We start from the raw sequence: 22,677 nt of genomic DNA, 5'->3' as shown, positions 1-22,677 counted from the left end.
AGCGGAGAGATGTCCCATTTGGATTATCTAGGGCCAATATATGGCACAGTTTCATGGATTTAAACTCATGCGCATACAATAAAACCTTTCCAGAAACTGGCCAAAATAGGGATTGTGTTGCTGTATGCGCCTGCTATATACACAGCAACCCACACAATGCAACCCATTCAGGATCCTGGTTATTATCTAAATTACCTAATTTATTATCTAAAATTATCTAATTTTAGATAATGAATTATCTAAATTATCTAAAATTAGATCTAAAATTATCTAAATTATCTAAAATTAGATCTAAAATTATCTAAATTATTATTATCTAATTATCAAGAATTATCTAAAAAACATTATTATTTTTCTAAAAAATGATCTAAAAACAATCTTTATAGAGCTCGGCCTACTTAAAATGCATCAAAGTGGGTCGTACATAAGCCAGAGATCATCTCAGAGCGGGAGATTTAAAAAATATGAATAGGACAGAAACCCCTAAGCACAGCACAAAATGAAAGGGGATACAGCTTTCCAGCTCGGAGAGTTGGAAGAAGTCATCTCTAAATCTAACACTGGAAGTACATATAAACATAATATAATCAGCAGCGTATGCAAAGCTGATAACAAATATCAACTGATACTTGAATCAGAATTATAAGAAAGTACATGAATTTTTAAGTAACCTACAGAGCCATCTACTGGCGCAGTGGTAAACTGCTCTACGCAGTTTACCGCGAGCGGAAACCTAACAAGATATCAACGCCCACATAATATTTCACAGTCCAAGAGTTAAATTAATAAATTATTACAAAATAACTAATAATAGTAATATCATTTTTGCACTAATCAAAGGGTACCATTTGGGTTGGACGGTAGAGCGACGGTCTTGTTTCATGCAGGTCGGCGTTCAATCCCCGACCGTCCAAGTGGTTGGGCACCATTCCTTCCCCCCCCCCCCCCCCGTCCCATCCCAAAATCCTTATCCTGACCCCTTCCCAGTGCTATATAGTCGTAATGGCTTGGCGCTTTCCTCCCCTGGTTGTTCCCTTGCCATAAACTTCTCCCCGCTGAGGCCTTCCCTCACCTGGACCTGGAAGGTAGAGGCGTTGTTTTCCGGGGAGTCTTCCGAGCCCAGGTGAGTGTAGATCTGACGCACCAGACGCACCGAGGCGAACTCTGCTGGCACGAAGCTCCCAATCTGTGGAAAAATATGTTAGGTGATAGAATGATGATGAAGATTAAGCCACCCAAAAGGTGGCACGGGCACGAATACCCCGTAAGTGGTGGCCCTTTTGAGCCATTACCAGCATCAATAGATGATACTGGAGATCTGTGGAGGTGCGACTGCACCCTGCGTGACGGGAGATGTCTCCCATAGATGGTAGAAAATAAGCTGGAGCTTAAGGAAGGAAGTTTGTTTTTTGTTTAGGTGAGGTGATTGATTGATGAAGATCAAGCCACCCAAGAGGTGGCACGGGCATGAATAGCCCGTAAGTTAGGTGAGGTTGTGTGATTGTGCTAATATATTATATTTGTGTTTACGGGAGGTGGGAGATTGCAGCCCAGGACCATGTAAGGGAAATAGGTCAGGCGTCACTGCACTAGACAACCAGCGGCTAGGGAAAGGAAGGGTGCAAGGGGGTAATGCTTTACGGGCTATTCATGCCCGTGCCACCTCTTGGGTGGCTTAATCTTCATAAATTATCATCATTTTGGTAATGTTCGATCCAGCAGACGCACGCACGCACGCACGCTCGCTCGCTCGCTCGCTCGCTCTCTCTCTCTCTCACGTTCTCGCTCACTCACACATGCATATATATACAAAGCCAAGGGTAACACACGGGAGACATCTCCCGTCACGCAGGGTGCAGCCGCACCTCCACAGGTCTCCAGTATCATCTATTGATGCTGGTAATAGCTCAAAAGGGCCACCACTTACGGGGTATTCGTGCCCGTGCCACCTTTTGGATGCCCTAATCTTCATCAATCAATCAGGGGTAACATTTTAGAGCGGCAGAGAGAACATACCTGTGCAAGGACCTGGATGAGAGCGATCTGACGAAGGTAAGTGCTTTTACCGCTCATGTTAGGTCCCGTCACCACCATCACCCGGTTCTCAGGGCTCAGGAACTGTTGGGGAAGGCACGAAATAAATGAAAGCGACTTTGCAATTAATTGTGGTTATCTGCATCTAAAGTAATAACAAATACTGGGTCAAGAACATAAGATAGGAAACTGCAGGAGGACATACTGACTTATCAAAGGCAGCTCCTAATTATACCCAACCAAACTCAATCACATACATGTCTAACCTGCGCTTGAAACAATCCAGTGATTCCCAGGGTAAAGATTCGTCAAGCATTTATGCAGCCACTTACGAAGCCTGTACACCTTTCCTCAATTATGGTGGCTTCGTTTATATTCAACAGTTTGAGATTTGAAAATCAATACCTAAGGTTATTATTGTTTAATAAACAACCTCAAGGTGATTCCGAGCTCATAAACTATTTAATAAATGTAAAGAAAGTGGCAATGATTAAGGAAAGACGTACAGGTGTCGTAAGTGGTTGCCTAAGAGCTTGATGAATCGTGGCCTTGGGAGTACCAAGGTATCCCCTGGTACCTTGGGGGTACCAGGTTAATAAATGTAAAGAAAGTGGCAATGATTAAGGGAAGATGTACAGGTGTCGTAAGTGGTTGCCTAAGAGCTTAATGAACCCTGGCCTTGGGGGTACCAGGTTGCTTGCTAGGAAGCAAGCACCCACCGTGTTGCAGGCGATAAGTCACAATAACGTGGCTAAAGTATGTTGACCAGACCACACAGCCCCTTCTCCTTCTAGTGTGTGGTCTGGTCAACACCCACCGTGTTGTTTGGCACTGGCGGCAGTGTGGCGAGGACGTCGAGGATGGGGTGCCTCCCAGTGCGGATGGCCAGGGTGTGTGAGAACTCCGGCCGAACCCAGGAGGCGAGTGCCGCAGCGTGCGCCAGCCCCACCACGAGGTCCAGGGTGGCCACCGCCTCCCCCAGGCCGTGAAGGGCCCCCATGCGACCCCGAGCCTCCACTAACATCTCCACCACGATCCTAAAATGGAAAACGATGTTTCGTAATCTACACTTACCCATATTTGAAAATCACGTAATGTTCTGTATCTGCTCACGTGCAGTTAATATTATATATTCATATAACACACTCACACATACACATGATCACCACCTTATGGGGGAGGCATGATCACCACCTACAAAATTCTCAAGAGGAATTGACAAGATAGACAAAGACAAACTTATTTAACACGGGTGGAACACGAACAAGGGGACATAGGTGGTAACTTAGTACTCAAATGAGCCACAGAGACGTTAGAAAGAATTTTTTCTGTGCCAGAGTATAGAGTAGTTAACAAATAGAATGCATTAAGCAGTGATGTGGTGAAGGCAGACTCTATACACAGTTTCAAAATGTAGGTTTGATAGAGTCCAATAGTCTAAATAATCTTTGATTGACAGTTAAGAGGAGGAACCAAGGAGCCAAACCTCAACCCCCGCAAGCACAACTAGGTGAGTACACACACACAGGGGGGATTGACAGAGTGGAAATAGACGAAATGGTCACACTGAATACAAACTGAACCGGGGACATGGGTGGAAGCTGGAAATTCAGACGAGTCAGAGATTTTAGGAAGTTTTCATTTAGCGTGAGAGTAGTTAGAAAATGCAGTTTCTTTCACCCTGATGTTCGCCTCGCAGTAAATAGGTACCTGAAAGTTAGACCGCTGGTACGGGCTGCTTCCTGGGGATGTGTGTGTGTGTGTTAGAGAAAATGTATGTAGTAGATATGATTGAGGAAAAATAGATTGGTTAGAAAGGCGGGGTCCAAGAGCTAATAGCTTGATTCTGCAGACACAAATATAAATATAAATAGTAAATACACACACATCCTCACCCATACATTGCTGTTCTCATTGTACCCTTTGAAACTGTGTTTATATAATAGAACTATCAGGGTTTTATATTTATCTTATAGATACGCATAATCGAACAGCGTGTTTTAAGTCGTGCGTAAGTTAATTACGAAGACAACATGTACCGTACACTAATGAATGTAGAGGCCGAGACTGGGAAAGCCTTTGGAGCCCCACACCGCAGGAAACACGAACACCAGACCAGGAAGGAGCGCTGCAGCAGTGAGGTGGACAAAAGCCCCGGGCGCCAGAAAGGTCAATGCCGGTATCATCCCACCCGAGGACTTTTATCCTCTGGCTGAGATCAAAATTATACCTCTCAAATATTACTCGAGTGAGTAGTAGCCCAAATGGCTATTCTGTGTGCATAATACATCCATCTGTCATTTATATAAGTGCAGATTCAATCCCCTTTGTATATATAGCATGGATACACTTCTAATGTTTATTTAAGGCGCACACCTCTCAGAGTCTGCGAACAGTCACTAACGCAAGTGACGAGTTATCACCCAGTGTTTACGTTGTCTGAATTGGGTTGTCAATTTAGTTGAATTTGGCTGAATTTACATCAGCTGGAAAATCCAAACAGACGCAACCTGTACATGGGACAAAACAAATGCCATTTTGCTTCCACAGTTTACCATTGGTTTTTTTTTCTAACAATTCATAGAGAGTGATGTCACGGCTAATTGCTGCTTTCATGTGGTTTTTGAACACTTGGGGCGTACTGTAGATGTGCTCAAACGTGAATTATTGCTGCCAGGAATGCTGATGTTACTGCTTCTCCCAAACACCTCATCACGTGACCTCTCAGACACCTTAAAACGTGGTCTCTCTCTAATACATTTACGGGCTCACCATAGCCCGTGCTACATGAACATTTCGTTCTGAGTAGCTAAATCTAAAACAACAACAACAGCAGCAAATACATTGGGGAAAGAGGAGGAAACCCCACTTTCATTTAATACTTTGACCCAAATAGCAGAGTAACAAGATTATTGCAAATACCCGAACTCAATTACGGGCTAACCATCGCCCGTGTTACATGGACATTTCGTTCTGAGTAGCTAAATCAAAAAACAACAGCAAATACATTATAATAAACTCATCCAATTTGAACCCCCCTTCCCCCTTAGAGCAAGCTTTGTATAGCGATTATTACAGTCGTGAAATAAACTCAAACATTCCCGGTCTTTTAAAGTAAACATTTATTGGAAATCCGTAAGTCCAAAACAATCCGTAGTAACTTCGTTTTCGCCGCTGGAATTATGATAACAGAGTTCCGGACTTGTGCAAATTTGTTTCAAACGTTGATCAAGATTACTTGCTCAAAGAACTGCAAAGTCCCGCGGAAACTCTCACACACACACACGAAGTTCCCAACTCCCTCTGAAAAACGAAAACGGACAGGTATTGATATTACGAACATAATATATGAAGGAGAAAGCGAATAAAGAAAGTTGGAGAAAGGACGCCGTGAGAGAGGGGAATGGAGGGTATTATCGATACGCATGAAGAGATTGCGTTCGAACATGTCTTTGTGAACATCAAATCAACAGTTCCATGGCGTAGATGAGTCGAACAACGACGGAACGGTGAGACAGAATAACAGATGGGAGTGATATGGCCTCCGCCCAGTTGCTTAATGAAATTGGTCTTGGAACTCAGACGCCGAAAAATTGCTTCTGCGATGAGGCCCGATATATTGGGGAAGGGTGGGTGTGGGGGGGGGTAAGAGAGGGGTGATTAAAGTGAGGGGGAGATGGGAGGGAAGAGATGGTTTATGAGGGAAAGGGTGGGGGGGGGGTATATGGGAATAGGAGGTCAAGGGCCGTGGTGAGCATCATTGGCAAGCCAGCACATGCTCTAGATTTGCCTCTTCGTAAACAAAAATGCAAAATCTCTCTTCCCAACTATAAACATACGAACCCAAGCAACCCGCCTAGCCTATCGAAACCGATACATAGAGTAAGTCAATATTACAGTGTTTTAAATTGAACTAATGCGGTTAATTTTTAATGCTTCCGTCGAGTCCGTTGAAAAAGCGACGTATTAACTGAAAGGACGGACTACTCCTCTTGGGCGAAATAGTGCGTCCTTTTTCTTCCTCCGCCCGACCATGGGGACACCTCTTGGTCTCCCCATGGTAGACCAGACTAGAGATTCGGTCTCCGGATGACCCAGAGCCACACAGATAAAACACTTACCAGAAAAAAATAAATATTAGAAAGTGATAATTTTAAAAACATCGCATAAGTTTGAATGAGTCTACCAAGAGAGAGAGAGAGGTAGGGAAAGAGAGCAACCTGCTCAACTACAAAGAACGTCGCTTTTCGCTCGTATGCGTCACATAAGGCCAACAATTATCGGACTAGAAAATGGAAGCGGCTGGCGAAAGTGACGTAATATCCCGTTTTCTGTTTTGGGTCCTCTGGTAGGTTCAAATTGACCGTTTTATGGACGTTGGGAACCCTTAGGAGGACGGGCTGAAGAGAGGGAGAGAGAGAAAAAGAGAAATAATTAACAAAAATAATATAAAAGATAAGCAAATGGTAGATGTGGGGTGGGGGGCGGGGGGGAATAACAAAGTTAATATAAGCCAAGAAATAAGAGGTGAGAAAAACAATAAATAGCATTTTTATTAAATAAAGCAGGGACCATTTTAAAGCCTAGTTCGGGCTAATAAAGGAGACGGGCACTAAACAGGAAAACCCCAGATTTGTTGTTAACACTTTAAACAAAATTGGGTATGTGGGTGATGGAAATGTGAGGGTTAATTGGGTGTCAAGGAACAGGGTGGAGTGTGGGGGGGGCGTCGAGGAACAGGGTGGGGTGCGGGTGGCAGGTTACTCACACATTACTCATGATGAGGATCTCCCTGAGCGTATCTCTGGAACGCTGGTCCAATTGGTACAGGTGTTCCGTGGTACAAGAGACGTACCCTCGTCCGCGCATCACCTGTGGAACACTGTACCGTGTCAAAACACACACACACACACACTCCGACTCTCCTAAAGACACAGAGTAAACCTCTTACCACCACTGACCCACTCTGAGATAAAAGCACCCAAAGTGTTTCCGAAAGCCAAGGTCTTGAGCCACTTCCAGTATGGTAAAGACGTTAAAGGGGAGAGGGGGATGTGAAGTACGGGGGTTGGAAGGTGGGGAACTGGAGGGAGAAGTTAGACTCGGTTAGGCTGCGTACGAGCACAACATATATGGTCAGATGATCGTACGGTGAGTTGGGGAAGAGTTTGCACGTATGAGTTTAGATTCCATTCACCTGGGCTGTAGGAGTCTCGAACCGTGGACCCCCACGCGTGTGAAGCCCAAGCTCTATTGACTGGGCTAGAAGCTGATCAATGGGTGTACCCTGGTAACAAAAAAAATAATCCCCACTCAAATATATAAATCAATAACAAAAGATTTTTCTTTGTGTAGAACAGTGAGGAACCGAGGTAGTTCTACACTGCCCCAAAATGAAAGGAACATTCGCTTTATGATCATATGAGATGTTTAACTTACAAGACAATATGATGCGTGTCTCACAAAATATAGCAGGCTACCGGAAGAAGCCTAAGTTAGCGTACTTAGATTAGGCTGCACAGTGGCCGGTTTAAAACCTAACATTAACCTATTAATTAACATTTATATTAAAAAACAGCAGGGATAAAAATAACAGATGATAGTTTGTAAGTGACATTAACGTTGACATGGACATTTACTGTGGCAATATGAGCAGTAATAATTGTAATTATAATTGTTGTCATCACAGATAAATTATAAAACGCCAGAGCAAAAATAAACAGGACTCTACTGAACGTGACTTGGGAAAGCTGCCATTAGTGTTCCTTGGTCAACACAAAGGACAGCTAAAGCAGGGGAACAAAACCCCGCCTTAAGCAGAGCTGACAGGCCAGTCACGACGCACAAGGGTGGACACACCGAACTCATGGCCAGAATTTGATTGCTTCCGATTTTGCCAGGTTTCTTGCGAGAAGGAATGATGAACCAAGTCCAATGGACTGTGGGGAAGGGACGAGGGTTGGCTTCAAGCTATGTGGGGAGTGGGAGGATTACGTGAGTCTTACTCGAGACAGAATGTGTTGAGGAATACTTACTTGACTGCATGTCAAGCGAGGCTTAACTCAGTCTCTCTCTCACACACACACACACCGGTGACTGTGGGTGGGGCGCCGGTGGCTGTGTGGATAGCACGCTGGACACGTAATCCTGTGGCCCGGGTTCGATTCCCGGCGCCGGCGAGAAACAAAAATGAGCAAAGTTTCTTTCACCCCGATATCCCTGTTACCTAGTAGTAAATAGGTACCTGGGAGTTAGACAGTGGTTACAAAATTCTCATAGGAATTGACAGGGTAGATAAAGACAAACTGTTTAACACGGGTGGTACGCGAACAAGGGGACGCAGGAGACAACTGAGTACCCAAATGAGCCACAGGGACATTAAAAAGAATTTTCAGTGTCTGAGTAGTTAACGGATGGAATGCACTAGGCAGTGATGTGGTGGAGGCTGACTCCATACACAGTTTCAAATGTAGATATGATAGAGCCCAGTAGGCTCAGGAATCTGTACACCAGTTGATTGACGGTTGAGAGGCGGGACCAAAGAGCCAGAGCTCAACCCCCGCAAGCACAACGAGGTGAGTACACACACACACACACCCCACCACGTGGGTAAAGGGATGCAAGTGTTTCTAATCAGTAATGTGTTAATATTAGTGTTGGTAAATTTATATTTATAATATGTAATACGATTATCCACGTACTTCAGCCTAGCCGAGACAGCTTTTACAGCGTGATCACTCTGTAATATATATATATATATATATATATATATATATATATATATATATATATATATTGGTGTATACTGGCAGCAGGTTTTCTTTCAAACATGTTTCATTGAATATGACCGCATATTCTGTATTTATTATTTTCTGGTTTAGGGCTTCTATCCCTCTAACTATTTTCTTAGCATCAGGGCTTAATTGGAATAGGAGTTCTAAAAGAACTAGAACTCCTATTCCAATTAAGCCCTGATGCTAAGAAAATAGTTAGAGGGATAGAAGCCCTAAACCAGAAAATAATAAATACAGAATATGCGGTCATATTCAATGAAACATATATATATATATATATATATATATATATATATATATATATATATATATATATATATATATATATATATATATATATATATATCTGTGTGTAGAGAGTTAGTAGGCCGGTGATTGTACTGTGATCAAGTTGCATCCTTGACCTGGCTTGTGGCTGTGTCATTGTGCTGCATAATATTTTAATAAACTTGGCCTGCGGAGCTTGCAATTAGCATATCTAATATAATTACATAACCAATGTATAATTAAGTAAAGGGGGTTAGAACCGCCACCCTACTTGTTTGCGTGTCACGCAAAGCCGGTATATTATTTTTAGTAAGCTGGATCTTGATTCATCAAGCACTAAAGTGTCCACTTAAGAAACCTGTACAACTTTCCTCAATATGCGTGGATAATAACATTTCATTCACTGGAATGAAATATTATCCACGCTTACTGTGGTTAACAATATATATACGACTGGGGCAAGGCTCACCTTATACCTCCATACTCCAGTGGCACCTTAGAGGCAGGCTTAAAATCTCAGTTGGATATCAGTGGCGTGTCTCCCAGAGCCACCTTTATTGTGGGTGTACGGTGACGTTGTGTTTAGAGCTACGGACTACTGCTTTTGTGGTCCGTGGTTCGAGGGGTCCGATAGCCCAAGTGAATGAAATATATAAATGTATATACAAATGTTTATATATATATCCTTTATTAGTCTTACCATCTAGACAAACGGCAAAATCATTGATAAACACCTGCCATACAACTCATCGGAAAAAAGAATGATTTACACAATATGGCACAAAAGACTAAAATACAAAATTCTGAGCTCTTTTGACCTGCGGACCAAACTACAATTTTTTTATTTTTTTTTGCTACTTCTGAACCAACAGTTAGATGCAAATCAAGTTTCTAGACAAACTTGACAACTTCACCCTCAGTGCTGAGGTTTCTTCTGGGTGTACTTATTAACTCGTTCTACAACATACACGAGTATACAGGAGTAGAAATAGCCTAAGCTACTCTATCCCTTTGAGATGTATTTCTTTCTTGTCTCAATAAACATACTTGAACTTGAGTATACTGCAATTTGCCTAGTTATTCTGTAACTTACATGACACATTGCAACTTTCTTAAGTAGTAGACAACTTGCGTCATCTGAAACTAGGCTACACAAACTGAAACCAGTCTGGACAAAACTGGAATTTATTCCTGAAGTCCAGCGTGTCTACAAACTTGACAATTATCGCGCACAAGACTCACAAGAGTGAGCTGCTAGATGCCATACTCACCTGAATGAAGACGCTTGGGAGACGAGGAGGGGCGGCCCGTTTGGCGACAGGAATGGTGATATGGAAGCCCCTGGCGGCGTTATGGCCGACCCGTGCACACACGCCATGCTCTCGACCCGTGCTCTCCACGTGCTCTGGCGTGCACACGAGAAGATGGTTAGTTGCTTGCCTTACCTCTCACTTCAGCCCTCTAGCTTAAGCATTACTATCCAAATGTTTTGTCTCAGTAGTGTGTGTGTCTTAGATTCCTGTGGTTGATTGGTATATATGCGTATCTTTTGCTCACATACGTTGACTATTACTTTATATGTGGTGTGTGTGTGTAATTCATAAATATGCAAATATACAAGTTTCTGCATATATTCGTCATACAGCTACGAATGTATGCATACACAACCTACAGATCCGACACTTCATCCAACAAGGTCCTGCCCTCCATTACTCTTCTTGCCTTACTCTTAAATTGTGTCTCCTTACTCTTTCCCCGAGGATTCCCTGAGGGATCTAACCTGTGATGTCGTCGATAATCTCAGAGTAGATCTTGCGAGCGACGTCGAGTAGGCCGTTAACATGGCTCCTGATGGCGTAACAGCGCTGGGTTCTCATGGCGGCGGCGCCCTTCACCAGGCGGGCGTCCTCGTGTAGTACCTGCCGTAGCACCTCCAGTAGCTCCCTCAGTACCGTGCTCCTCACCGCCTGAAACACACCACACCACACTCATCAACAGTGACCCTTGCTAAGGAAAGACCATGAAACCGATCAAGGTTTCAACAAATTGAAAAATCATTTCATCAAATCAAAACTCGTGCAACAATGTGTTGTTCTGAACACCAAGGTAATGCAGCACACTGCTGAAAGCTGAATAGCATCACTACTGTACATTTAAAAGCTCTTTTTGCCAGATTTTTTTAACTGTAAGCATATACAAAATTGTTTCCTAATATGCACTATCCTAGTTTGTACAATGTGCACATGGCCTGATGTCCTCCATAAGCAAGTTTCCTCGCTCCTCGCAAGCAAATTGCCAGCTGAAGCTTTTTTTTTTTTTTACACACACGGCTGTTCTTCTTTTTTCCTATAAATTTCGGCCATTTCGGACCTCACATTCATCATTTTACCTATGAAACTGATGTTGACTCGTTCTTTACAGACCTTGACACTATTATTATTATTTTATTAGGCTATTATTTTCGCAACTTCCATTTACACATATTTGGGAGTTGTATTTGAAGATAAAAACCACATTTCTACAATTTTTTTTTAATTTACTTCTGTCTTGAATTCTTAATTCATTTCTCTAACAAAACTTACCCTAGAGAAAAATCTTTCCCCCAAACTCGCGTAACTGTTCCAAGAAGCAGACAGATCTCGACAAATTTCTCCACAAACATACAAATATTTCTATAGAGAACAGGAAACTCTCGTTACAGGGAGGCGCCATTATCAAGTTGGTCAAGCAAGGCATTGCCCGCCAAACACACACCGAAACTACGACGTTGGTACAACGTTCGAACAAGTTTTAACACCACCTAACCAGTTATAACAACCAATATATCAAGTTGTAACAACGTTCCAATACGTCATAAACACATTAAGCCAAGATGTAACAACTTTATTACAAGTTGTTACAAGCGGAAAATAGAGACAGTTTCGGTTTGTGTTTCCAGGGTGTAGCGCTCCTATTCGTTCAGCCTACAGCAGTTGCTTTCCTTTCCTGGGTTTGCCCAGCAAGTTCTTAAATATTATCAACACACGTTCAAAAATAACTGGCAGAGGGTTTTATCAACAAACTGATTAGAGTTTAAGTTATAATGTTAAAAAAAAAAGTCGCAGCCATTTCTACTTGTTTCAACATACGCAAATTTGAATAATTACAAAACAGGTAATTCGCGCGTATTAGGTAAAACTCGCAATTATATCTAAAACTAATTATAAACCAGATAAACTCTATAATCTCTAACCAAATTAGCTAACTAAATGGTCGAAGTTTCTTCCTTTTTCATATTATTGCTATTTTTAGTATATTAAAGTATTTTATTTTTTTATTTGTAAACCTTTTTCGTGAATATATGTTTAGAACTTGAATACATGTTTGGTCTTGAAAACACCACTGATTCTTGAGGAAATTTGCCACGAGTTTCGTGCATGTGCTATACTTAGGAACAGTCGTGACTTTGCTACCTACCAATTAACGTTGATCAATACACGAATACTGGCCACAGAAAGAGAGCGAGAAATTAGAGAAATGTGATGAATGTTGCTCACCTCTCTGACGGAAAGCAGGAGTGGATCGGTGACGCCAACGAGGGCGTTGGCCAGCGGGTCCAGTAACTCGAGTGTGTTCTTCAGGGCTATGACGTAGTTGAGGCGGAGCTCGCACCGCTGCTCGGTCTCCTGAACACGTCACGAAAATATAAAAATCATTTCTGAGACGAAGCGAGAAAGAGGTAGGCTGACACGGACTATGATAGGCTTCTCAGTATTAAGAACACTTATCATACATTGGTGTCCATTGCACCTGACAACAGTATGTAAACCTAAGGCAATATTAATGATGATTCATACACTATGAATCAAATATTCACAGTGTATATGAGCGACATGAGGAGTGGGCTAGCCTCGTACATTGCCAAAGGTTGAAGTTAAGTTTAAATGTCAGGTGATCTTTGTTCGGCGGCGTTGACACAGTGGTGGGTGGAATTGTTTATCAATTAATCTAAAACTATTAAATATTAATCCCACAGAAATGGGAGAAAAATGAGAGGGAGAAAAGAGGGAGGGGAAAAACATGAAACACACACACACACTATAGTTCTCAACCCCCGCAAGCAACTTTTTTTTTTATCTTTATTTAAGAAAATACAATATAAATCATATATACATAAGTTTTACAAGGCAATACTACAGCTAGGCGAGTATGAGTAGGTGACTACACACTCAAATGATAAAGCATCGGTTCTCACCTCTTTCGGCACCTGCACACACATAGAGAGCAGCCAGTCCACGTCGGGGAAGCGCCCCAGTATTGACTGCAATAAACGCGCTCCATTAAACCCAAGAAGTGTCAGCACTACAAATTAACGACAGCTTCCCTAGAGGTCGAAACTCGAAATGATTCACCAATGAAGCCTAAGATTGTTGACTTTTTTTTCTTCCTGTCTCTGTTTTTAACTGTCTTTAACTGTCCAATAAATATCCTTAAAAAGAAAAATACATTTCATCAGTCACATCATCGAGGTTACACAGTCCTTCCACCGACACAGGAGGGTTATGGAACCCATAGTAAACTAATTAAAGTTTGTACAGATAATAAAATGAGAGGAAGTTTACCTGCAGGGTGTAGAAGAGGTCGGAGTGCTCGACGAGGTACTGCAAGGTATCGAGGCGGGTCGTGATGGTGGCGGCGTCGGCGTGAGGCTATGTTGAGGTGGTAGTGGTGATGGTGAGCCCGATACGTCAGGTCAAGGACCAGCGGCAGGGGGAAGAAGAACGAAAAAGTTGCTTAGAGAGGAGGAGGAGGATATCAAATATTAGAGGGAAGTAGAGATCGAGAGAGAGGGAAGACAAATAGAGGAGGAGGAAGACGAGGAACAGAAAAGGGGAAATATCAAAAGAGTTGAGGATATTTGTTGTGAAGGAAGAAAAATATAACATTAGGAAATAGGAAGAGCGATGGTTGGGAAGCACAAGGGTGTAGGGGGGAAAACGTGGGTTGAAAAAGGAAAGGGGGGAATAGGAGAAAGAAAGAGAGATAAGGAGGAGAGGAAGAAACCAAACGTTAGTAAGAACCATACTGTCAAGCGCGCGAGATACATATTAAGATACAGCGGACGTGTCCCGGTCTCTGATTATCATGCGTGATACAACACGATTACAAAAAAAAACTTTAATGTCAGCACAAAAAAAACAATGAAATGAAACATATTGACCTCATCTTAACCTAGTTATCATCGATATACAGAAGTTATCTGAGCAAGGTCAGCTATTTTGGAAGCTCTATTTTAATATTAATATTTTTAATATTTAATTTAATTTAATATTTTCTATTTTTATTTTAACTCTACATGTCAGCTAAGTATGCTATCTTGAAGGCTCCACCACAGCCGCCACATTTAACCTATTTCAGGAGAGTACGATATCTCCTACCATAGTACATCTATTACAGATAAGCTATCGTAGCCTAAGAAGTAATCTACAAACAATTACATAAGCAACAGTAATTTTTGAAGTTGGCACCAACGCTAAAGGAAATTAAGCTATTTCAACTAAGTGAGCTAACTTAGCTTCCCTGCAGTGTTTGTGTCGGCTTCTATCTCAACCAACTAAGCTATTTTAGAAGCTGATACAGACATTAAACATAAGCGCACTAATCATATTGTACATGTTGTTCCACGCAGTATTGGGTAATGTTTGGCAAGGGTAAATGATTGATTGATTGATGAAGATTTAAGCCACCCAAAAGGTGGCACGGGCATGAATAGCCCGTAAGTGGTGGCCCTTTGGAGCCATTACCAGTATCATTAACTGATACTGGAGATCTGTGGAGGTGCGACTGCACCCTAGGAAGAGGTCGTGACCTCTGAAGGGTAAATAATTACCTGGAGTAGAGTGAAAGGGAGAACCATTACCTGAAGGGAGGGTGCAAAGGGGGAGAACCATTACCTGAAGGGAGGGTGCAAAAGGCAAACTCTTACCTAAGGGGAGATGGTGATAGTTGCCACAAAAGCAAGATACCTTTTACCTGAGGGAAGGGTGAGTCAAAGTTAACCCGTAGAATAGTGATTACCTGTCTGCAAGAGCGAAATAAATCAGTTTACCTGATGGAGGGGAAACTTATAGAAAGGACATAACACCTTCGTTTACAAACAGCTTACTTAAAGATACATACATACAGTATAAGAGAATATAGTTAACATAAATGCAGAGATTACCTAAATGAATACGAAGATTTAACTTAAATGTGTTCGATAAATCCATTAGTGTTTTTGTTTTTTTGTTTTTTTGCATCCATTTAAGTAAGATTTGTTATCCATTTAGGAGTATGCAGCCAGTTTTCTTGGGCTAAGTGCCGCTTACTTGAGACTATTATGCAGAGGAGAGAGAGTTTACCTGTAGGAGGGAAGCCCTGAGGAGCCTGGTGCCCGCAGGGGTCCTGGTATGTCTGAGGGCGCCGAAGAGGGACTCCTCCCACCCTCCTCGCAGACTTCTCACCAACTCCAGTTTACGGCACGACGAGTACTCTGAAGCAAGGGCACGGGTGAGTACTGTGAGGCAAGGGGGCACGGGTGAGTACTGTGAAGCAGGGGCACGGGAGTTAGGCAACTGCTGTAGGTCACATCTTTGGAAAGGTCGAGTAGTTGGTGTCGGGAACTAGGCCATCAAGGCCCTCCTAGGGCAGTGGTTAAGAAGGCCTCGATAACTCTAAACAGACGTCCAGTCTCTAACTATGGTGGGGGGGACAATAAGGTGAACCATATCTTAATAATAAGAGAATATTTACAGATGATCCTTTCATGTGCAGGCCATTTGAAGTGGTCAATTTTAAATTCAGTATGTACAGGTATGACTCCAGTGGTCTGGAATAGGGGGGGGCCTGTACTTGGGCTTGTTCCCCTTAGGTTGAATTGCTGACACTCCCCAACATGCCACCCACAACAGTTGATTATCTTCGGGGTACCTATTTATTGCTAGGTGAACAGCGGCATTGGGTGAAAGGAAACGTGCCCATTCATTTCTGTCCCAACCTGGGCGATGAGGGGGGGGGGTCGGTGGAGGAGAGGGAGATAGGGAAGAGGGGAGGGTCGGTGGAGGGGAGAGACAGGGAAGAGAGGGGGTCGGTGGAGGGGAGGAAAGACAGAGAGGGGATCGAGGGGTCGGTGGAGGTGGAGAGACCTTGAGGAGTTCAGGACGTACCAATGGTCATGGTATTCTCGGAGGAGGAGAGGGAGACGAGGAGGCTGTGTGGGGCGTAGGTGACGTGCTGGATGTGCTCCACGTACTTCATCACCGCTGCCACCGCCGCCAGACAGTAGTACCTGCAACGAGACCCTTCGTCATCACTCGCTCGTCTTCTGTTATCTAACTTTTTTACCTGATTACTAAGCAATATATATTCTATCCTAGCAATTACTCCCGAGTTGGACAATTAGCGTACATAACCAGTGGGCATATACTGGGCAAACGATAGTGATACAATGTTGAATCAACGTCAATAACGTTGATTCAACGTTACTTGAGCATATGTTGCCCACAGGGTAAAGTTATGCATGTTACTTCGTTCAAGATTGATACGTGTTGTGACAAAATTTGTCCTAGAAAGTATGTCTTCAGTGCACACTGTGTACTTTTAACCCGTAGAGTATGGCTCTAGTGTCAACTGACATTGAAGGTTTTATTACCACTACTACCTTATTCAATCTTGTGTTGATGATATTCTCAAAATGCTTCTGGAGTCTGCCAGTGCAGACTGCCCATCACATGCCTCTGTGTGACTAACCATCCTGTGTGATGGGGATTTTTTAGCATCACCTTTTTAGCAGCTTTTTTGACACACTGTACTCCACTTCATATAGTCTAGGGTAGCTGCACTAATGCAGATGTACCTTATGTATTAATACAAAAAAATTGAAGGGCATGTATTAACCCAAGGTCAATGCATCTTGCCTCAATTGGCGTTACTCACAATCCAAATTTATGGGAATTTGGTTCTACTTGTAAAAATCCCCATAATTACCAAGATTTTATGTCTGGCATAAATTATTAAATAAATGGCATAAATTTAATTAGGTATTCTTACCTAATTAAAAGACGAAGCTTGTTATTATACATAAAAGTTAGTAATTGGAAGATATTTGGAGGTGTGGCAGTATTGTTTAAACACATTTATGCAAAAAAATTAAGTTTGAATCCATTTTTTTTCCAGTCTTCTAACTTTACTGTTTCGAGTCATTTAAAGAAAATATTGGGTGCCCCTCATCTATCCAAATTTCAAAACGATATGGTAATATTAAAATTTAATGTGAAATTAATTAATTCAAGGAAATATATGGACTTTTCCCATATTTTTGTTTCCAAATAAATTATGTTTTTCAAATTGTTTTTAGAATTGTACATATGTAAGGCCTTTAACAATAGTGAACGACTCACTTGGTGGCGACATGTCTCTCTATGTAGGCGCAGTGTGGAGCGGCCAGGTGCTTGACGATGGCCAGGCCTCGAGTGTCGTTGAAGTAGCGCCTGTGGACGGCGGTGACGGAGGCGCTGGGAACACAGTCCTGCACCACCCGCAGCAGGCCCCCGCTGCCTCCACCGCCGCCCCTGGCATCCAGCTGCACCGCAGTTGTTGCTACTATTACCTGAATATGAGAAAATCCTGAATATAATAAGAAATATTTGTCTGCTAACAAACATTGCTATTTGCAATCAGTAATCTAGTATTAAATTATATATATGGAGCATGTAATGTATTTAAGACCAAAAGCAGGCGATGAGTCACAATAACGTGGCTGAAGTATGTTGACCAGACCACACACTAGAAGTTGAAGGGACGACGACGTTTCGGTCCGTCCTGGACCAAAAGACCAAAACTTCAAGCAACCCCTTGCACTGACGTCAGGCAATAACGTGTTTTTTTTCTTCTAAACATACGGCCGTGTAAGTCAAAGAACGCTGCCTTTGTATTTCATTTGCAACCCGTCATCTAACAAATTACCGTCGCTTTTCGCTCGTATTCGCTACGGCCAAAAAAAGGACGTGATTTGAAAATGAAAAATAACTGAAAAAAAAATGGATTTTGTATATTGTTTACCAAAACAGCAAGTTAAGGATCATCTGGTAGATTAGGAGGGCAGGAAGTTCGCCTAAGGTTTCAAAATGTCATGAAAACCGTTAATTGAAAGTTTCCTCTCCAAACCTAACAGCCTATGCCAGAGCACCCAAAACAAAAAACGGGACAGTACGTCACTTTCGTTAGCCGCTTCTGAACTGCTTGGGCTATACCAAAAGTTCTAACATTGATGATGACATCTGTCGTAATCTGAACGATTATTGGAATTTAAATGCGCTTTCTGAATGTATTATATCTAATTATATATAACCCAAATCAATAGAAAACAATACATTTATTGAAAATAACTTAAATATTGTCATTATTATGAGTGCTAGTTTGCCGCATTAAGAGAAGTACACAACTTTCTCCTATACATTTAAATATACATCTGTGCCTAAAGAATAATTTGAGCCCTGTCTCAGGCTGAGGACAGTCTAATTGTAATATTGAATACTGTACAGAGATCATTAAAATTGTGAAGATATCTCGCGTATGGCATGTTTTTGTAATGGGTGTAGAGATTGGTTTCTCGTGCAAGTTCATCCCGATGGCTACCTCTGTTGCAAAGCTTTTAAGTGTACACTTTTAACAAAGCAATGTCGGAGTCTGACTCTCAGCGACCTGAAAGCACCAGTATAAAAAGCTATGATTTGTTCCGATCTGAAACCTATGTTTATGGGCAGCATAAAACGTCCACCAGACTGTGCGACACAGTGGTTGCCAGGATCAGGTTGGGTTACCATTACCTGTGGCAGGTGAGGGATCTCCCAATCCTGAGCACTCCAGGTGCAAACTCTGTGAGCAGGAACTGGGACATGATCTCCCACATTACATTACCGAATGCCCAGTTATCAAACCATTCAGATCCAATGGCATGAGGTACCTGGAGCTTTGCATTTACTTTATTCACTCTCGTGTTCTTGAGAATATTCTCATATTGCACCCAAAATTTGCCAGTGCAGGATACTGAACGTATGGCTCTGTATGACTAACCACCCTGCGAGATGGGGACTTTCAGTATCACTGCTACCTTATACTACTACTGTTGTCTCTTTGTGTTCATGATAACCTTATATTGCACCCAGAGTTTGGCAGTGCAGACTACCTATCACATGCCTTTGTATAACTAACCATCCTGTGTGATGGGGATTTTTAGCATCACGTAGCTAGTTTTTTGACACGCTGTACTCCCCTTCGTATAGGCCAGGGTAGCTGCACAAATGTAGATGTATCTAAATGTGTTAATACAAAAAAAAATATAAAAAAATCCCCAATTTAAGAAATTATTTTGTCTAAGCCTTATGTGTTTTTATCTTTAGTTTTAATATTGATAATTTAATGTATTTATTGGCACATTCACGGGGGAAAAGTTTCATTGGAGTGCATTTTTTCGTTGTATATCGCCCGTCCAGCAATTACTTGATGAGTAGCAAAATCTGCTTGCAACTCATCACTACTACTATTGCTAGTAGTAGCAATTACTACTTGACTTATACAGCCATAGTTTGGAAGCATTTTTGATGGCTCATTCCTTATTAGTTAAATTAATAAGGCATTCTGTACACTAGCACAGAATCTGAGATTCTGTACATTTTTACACAGAGATTCTGTACAGAATCTCAGTGGTTGTCCTGATATGAAAGAATGTGATAATACTGGAACTATAGATACATCTAATATTTCTGAGCATGCTCTGAAAAACTTGGTGTGGAGCCAGCGCCCGTTGACCCCAACATCCCCCCTTTGTTAACCTACGATATATATGGCCATGTATGTCCGTGCATGAGATCTACAGCAATATTCTGACAATATATTGTCAGAATATTAGTATCATAAAATTAGCATCATACAAAAGGAATACATTTTTGTGTTTTATTGCAAACTACGGCATACAAGTTTTTAGAAAAAAAAAACATAAAAAATCGGGTAGATGTTGGTGGGGTTAATTTCGAGTTGGGTTCGGATAATGCGTTTGGTGCGGGTGAGGAACTAACCTCCAGAGGGTTGAGGATGGTGAGCTTGGTGAGGGTGCGGGTGTAAGTGTGGGTGTCGGAGAACTGGGCAAGAGAGAGCTGTGGACTGCGCAGGTCGATGGCTGCCACACCCACTTCCCCTCTGGCCTGCCCGCGCCCTTCCACCACCGCTGTGTAAGCAAGCCACCACTTTGAGAAGGTAAACAATGCAGTGACCAGACGTCTCACCTCCGGACGCCTATGACTGGCTGGTTCATATTAAATTAGGATACAAAGGTAAAGACCGAAAAGTTGAATTCGTGTCCAAAATGTTGCAAAACTGGTAACAATTTGCACATTAGTGTTAGCACTACTGGTAAGAAAATTTATGCAGAATTGTCAAAACCTTTTATTTTGTATATTCAGCTACCATATAAATATTACCACGAATACATATTCTCGCTGAATTTAATTATTTCATTGACCATTTGCCCGAGGCCGCAAAACGATAACTGATTAATATGAACCAAACAGCGCCTCCACTTCTGATAAAGTAAAGTGTGTCCTGAAGAAGGCACAGTTAGGTGAAGGAAGATCTCTACAGTATATTGTTTTCATTTTACAAGACGCTAGTCAAGCAGCAACGCGGTGTTTCCTTACCTACGATAGTTGATGGTGAGAGCTCCTGGGCAGAGCGGGGCGTCCTACTGGCTGCCGAACCCGGTGTCCTGCTCATTCCCGAACCAGGCGTTTTGGAACGTCCAGATCCAGAGGTCCTCGAAGGCGCAGACCCAGGGGTCTTCAGACGACCTGAACCAGGGGTCTTCAGACGACCTGAACCAGGAGTTTTGTTGCCGACATTGGAAGCGGGCGTCCTTGCCTTAATTCCTCTTGTGCAGGGCGCTGAATTTGTGGTGGTTGTCATATAATGTGGGACGTGAGGCTGGTGGTATAATCTGGAGCTTAAGCTGGTGCTCGAGGTCCAACTGCCCGACTTGGAGAAGAGGCTTGCGTCTTGTATCCCAGCCATCTTACTAACATCATTAATCAGGCTAAATTCTCCCAGGATCCTATTGCTAGAGCTTTCAGTAGATGACGCTTTGTGCACAGGGGCTGCTGGCCTGCTGCTGACTGTTGCAGAATGTGGGGTCTGACGGCTATCAGAGGTGTCGGTGGCCACCGTGGACACCCCCTGGGCGAGAAGAGGCGGGATGTCGGTACCCACAGGCGTGGAGTGCATCGGAGCACTATTACTCGGGGTGCTGGGAGTAGGCAAGAGAGCTGCTTAGAGTAAATTACTTAGTCGCTATAATAGGCAGCTACTGTTTTCATAAAAATCGAATCGGCGCAAAATTGCAAGATCGCGATTAACACACACAATGGCATATCAGAATGCATCCTCAACAGTATTATCCAACATGCGATCATGCCTGCAGCAGCTTAAACCATACACCCACATACCTTCCATACCCTATATCCACTCTTGCCCTTCACAGCCACTAGCACACCCATACCAGTCCACAGCCACTAGCACACCCATACCAGTCCACAGCCACTAGCACACCCATACCAGTCCACAGCCACTAGCACACCCATACCAGTCCACAGCCACTAGCACACCCATACCAGTCCACAGCCACTAGCACACCCATACCAGTCCACAGCCACTAGCACACCCATACCAGTCCACAGCCACTAGCACACCCATACCAGTCCACAGCCACTAGCACACCCATACCAGTCCACAGCCACTAGCACACCCATACCAGTCCACAGCCACTAGCACCAAAAAATATCAGTACAAATTAAGCCACTCTAGCACCATCCCAGCATTAATTTCACATCACTCTACATCACATGAACTATCAGTTCTTACCAAACGTTATTTAACCTGTTCCTAAACCTGTTGAATCTATTAGGAAGTAAAATTCCTCTATAATGATTTTATTATTTTGGATTAGGCACGCGGCATGTCGCAATGTGGCAACAAGCAAAATGTTTTCGTCTTACTAGTTTACTCTGCACCTTACACGTTCCTTGCAATATCTTATGCAACCCACCCTCAAGCTGCGCCCTTTAATCAAGCAGCCGTCTCCATGGGCGCATTCGTTAACAGTTTTTACACGGAGTAATAAAAATTGGTATTACCTCAATTAGATGCGGCCGTCCCTGAAGGCGCAATTGTAAATTTTGGCGTACTGTGTCATCAATAAGGCCATTTTCTCGAATATAATATAATGTTTGTTATAGTTTTGTGTATAGTTAGGTCCAGGGTAGGTCAGGCTAGGTGTTTAAGTTCAGATGGCATTTATACGCAAATACAATACGCGGGTGAACAATTCAGAGCAACCCATCCTTAGGCTATCTATCACCTGAAGCAGCATTCTTATATTTTAACGCACTTTGTAACCAAAAAAAAATGGTATTTACTTAAATATAAAATAAAATTATATATAATAATTGTATATACAGAGTACGTGGATCAAGTATTTAGAGGTATGTTTGGTAGCAAACTTTTAGTGTTTCGCTCA

The 22,677-nt window shown here is 42.5% G+C and overlaps 2 protein-coding genes across 2 annotated transcripts in view; one reads left to right on the top strand and one right to left on the bottom strand.

Annotated features, from left to right (window-relative positions):
- LOC138373598 (uncharacterized) overlaps nt 1–22,677 on the top strand; it is a 179,993-nt gene that overhangs the window by 142,848 nt on the left and 14,468 nt on the right. The window lies entirely within an intron of this gene.
- LOC138373596 (mutS protein homolog 4-like) overlaps nt 1–22,677 on the bottom strand; it is a 30,880-nt gene that overhangs the window by 5,203 nt on the left and 3,000 nt on the right. Inside the window, exons 4-17 of the mRNA XM_069339881.1 lie at nt 20,807–21,408; nt 20,189–20,337; nt 17,513–17,721; nt 16,280–16,401; nt 15,476–15,606; nt 13,697–13,783; nt 13,330–13,395; nt 12,632–12,760; nt 10,876–11,062; nt 10,367–10,500; nt 6,803–6,906; nt 2,852–3,071; nt 2,017–2,118; nt 1,073–1,186 (exon numbers count right to left, since the gene is read on the bottom strand). Of these exons, the coding sequence (XP_069195982.1) occupies nt 1,073–1,186; nt 2,017–2,118; nt 2,852–3,071; nt 6,803–6,906; nt 10,367–10,500; nt 10,876–11,062; nt 12,632–12,760; nt 13,330–13,395; nt 13,697–13,783; nt 15,476–15,606; nt 16,280–16,401; nt 17,513–17,721; nt 20,189–20,337; nt 20,807–21,408 (2,356 nt within the window). The remainder of the gene's footprint in view (nt 1–1,072; nt 1,187–2,016; nt 2,119–2,851; nt 3,072–6,802; nt 6,907–10,366; nt 10,501–10,875; nt 11,063–12,631; nt 12,761–13,329; nt 13,396–13,696; nt 13,784–15,475; nt 15,607–16,279; nt 16,402–17,512; nt 17,722–20,188; nt 20,338–20,806; nt 21,409–22,677) is intronic.

The sequence above is a fragment of the Procambarus clarkii genome, chromosome 42, assembly GCF_040958095.1.
Source record: "Procambarus clarkii isolate CNS0578487 chromosome 42, FALCON_Pclarkii_2.0, whole genome shotgun sequence".
Taxonomy (NCBI): domain Eukaryota; kingdom Metazoa; phylum Arthropoda; class Malacostraca; order Decapoda; family Cambaridae; genus Procambarus; species Procambarus clarkii.
This window is presented reverse-complemented; position numbering and strand designations above follow the sequence as displayed.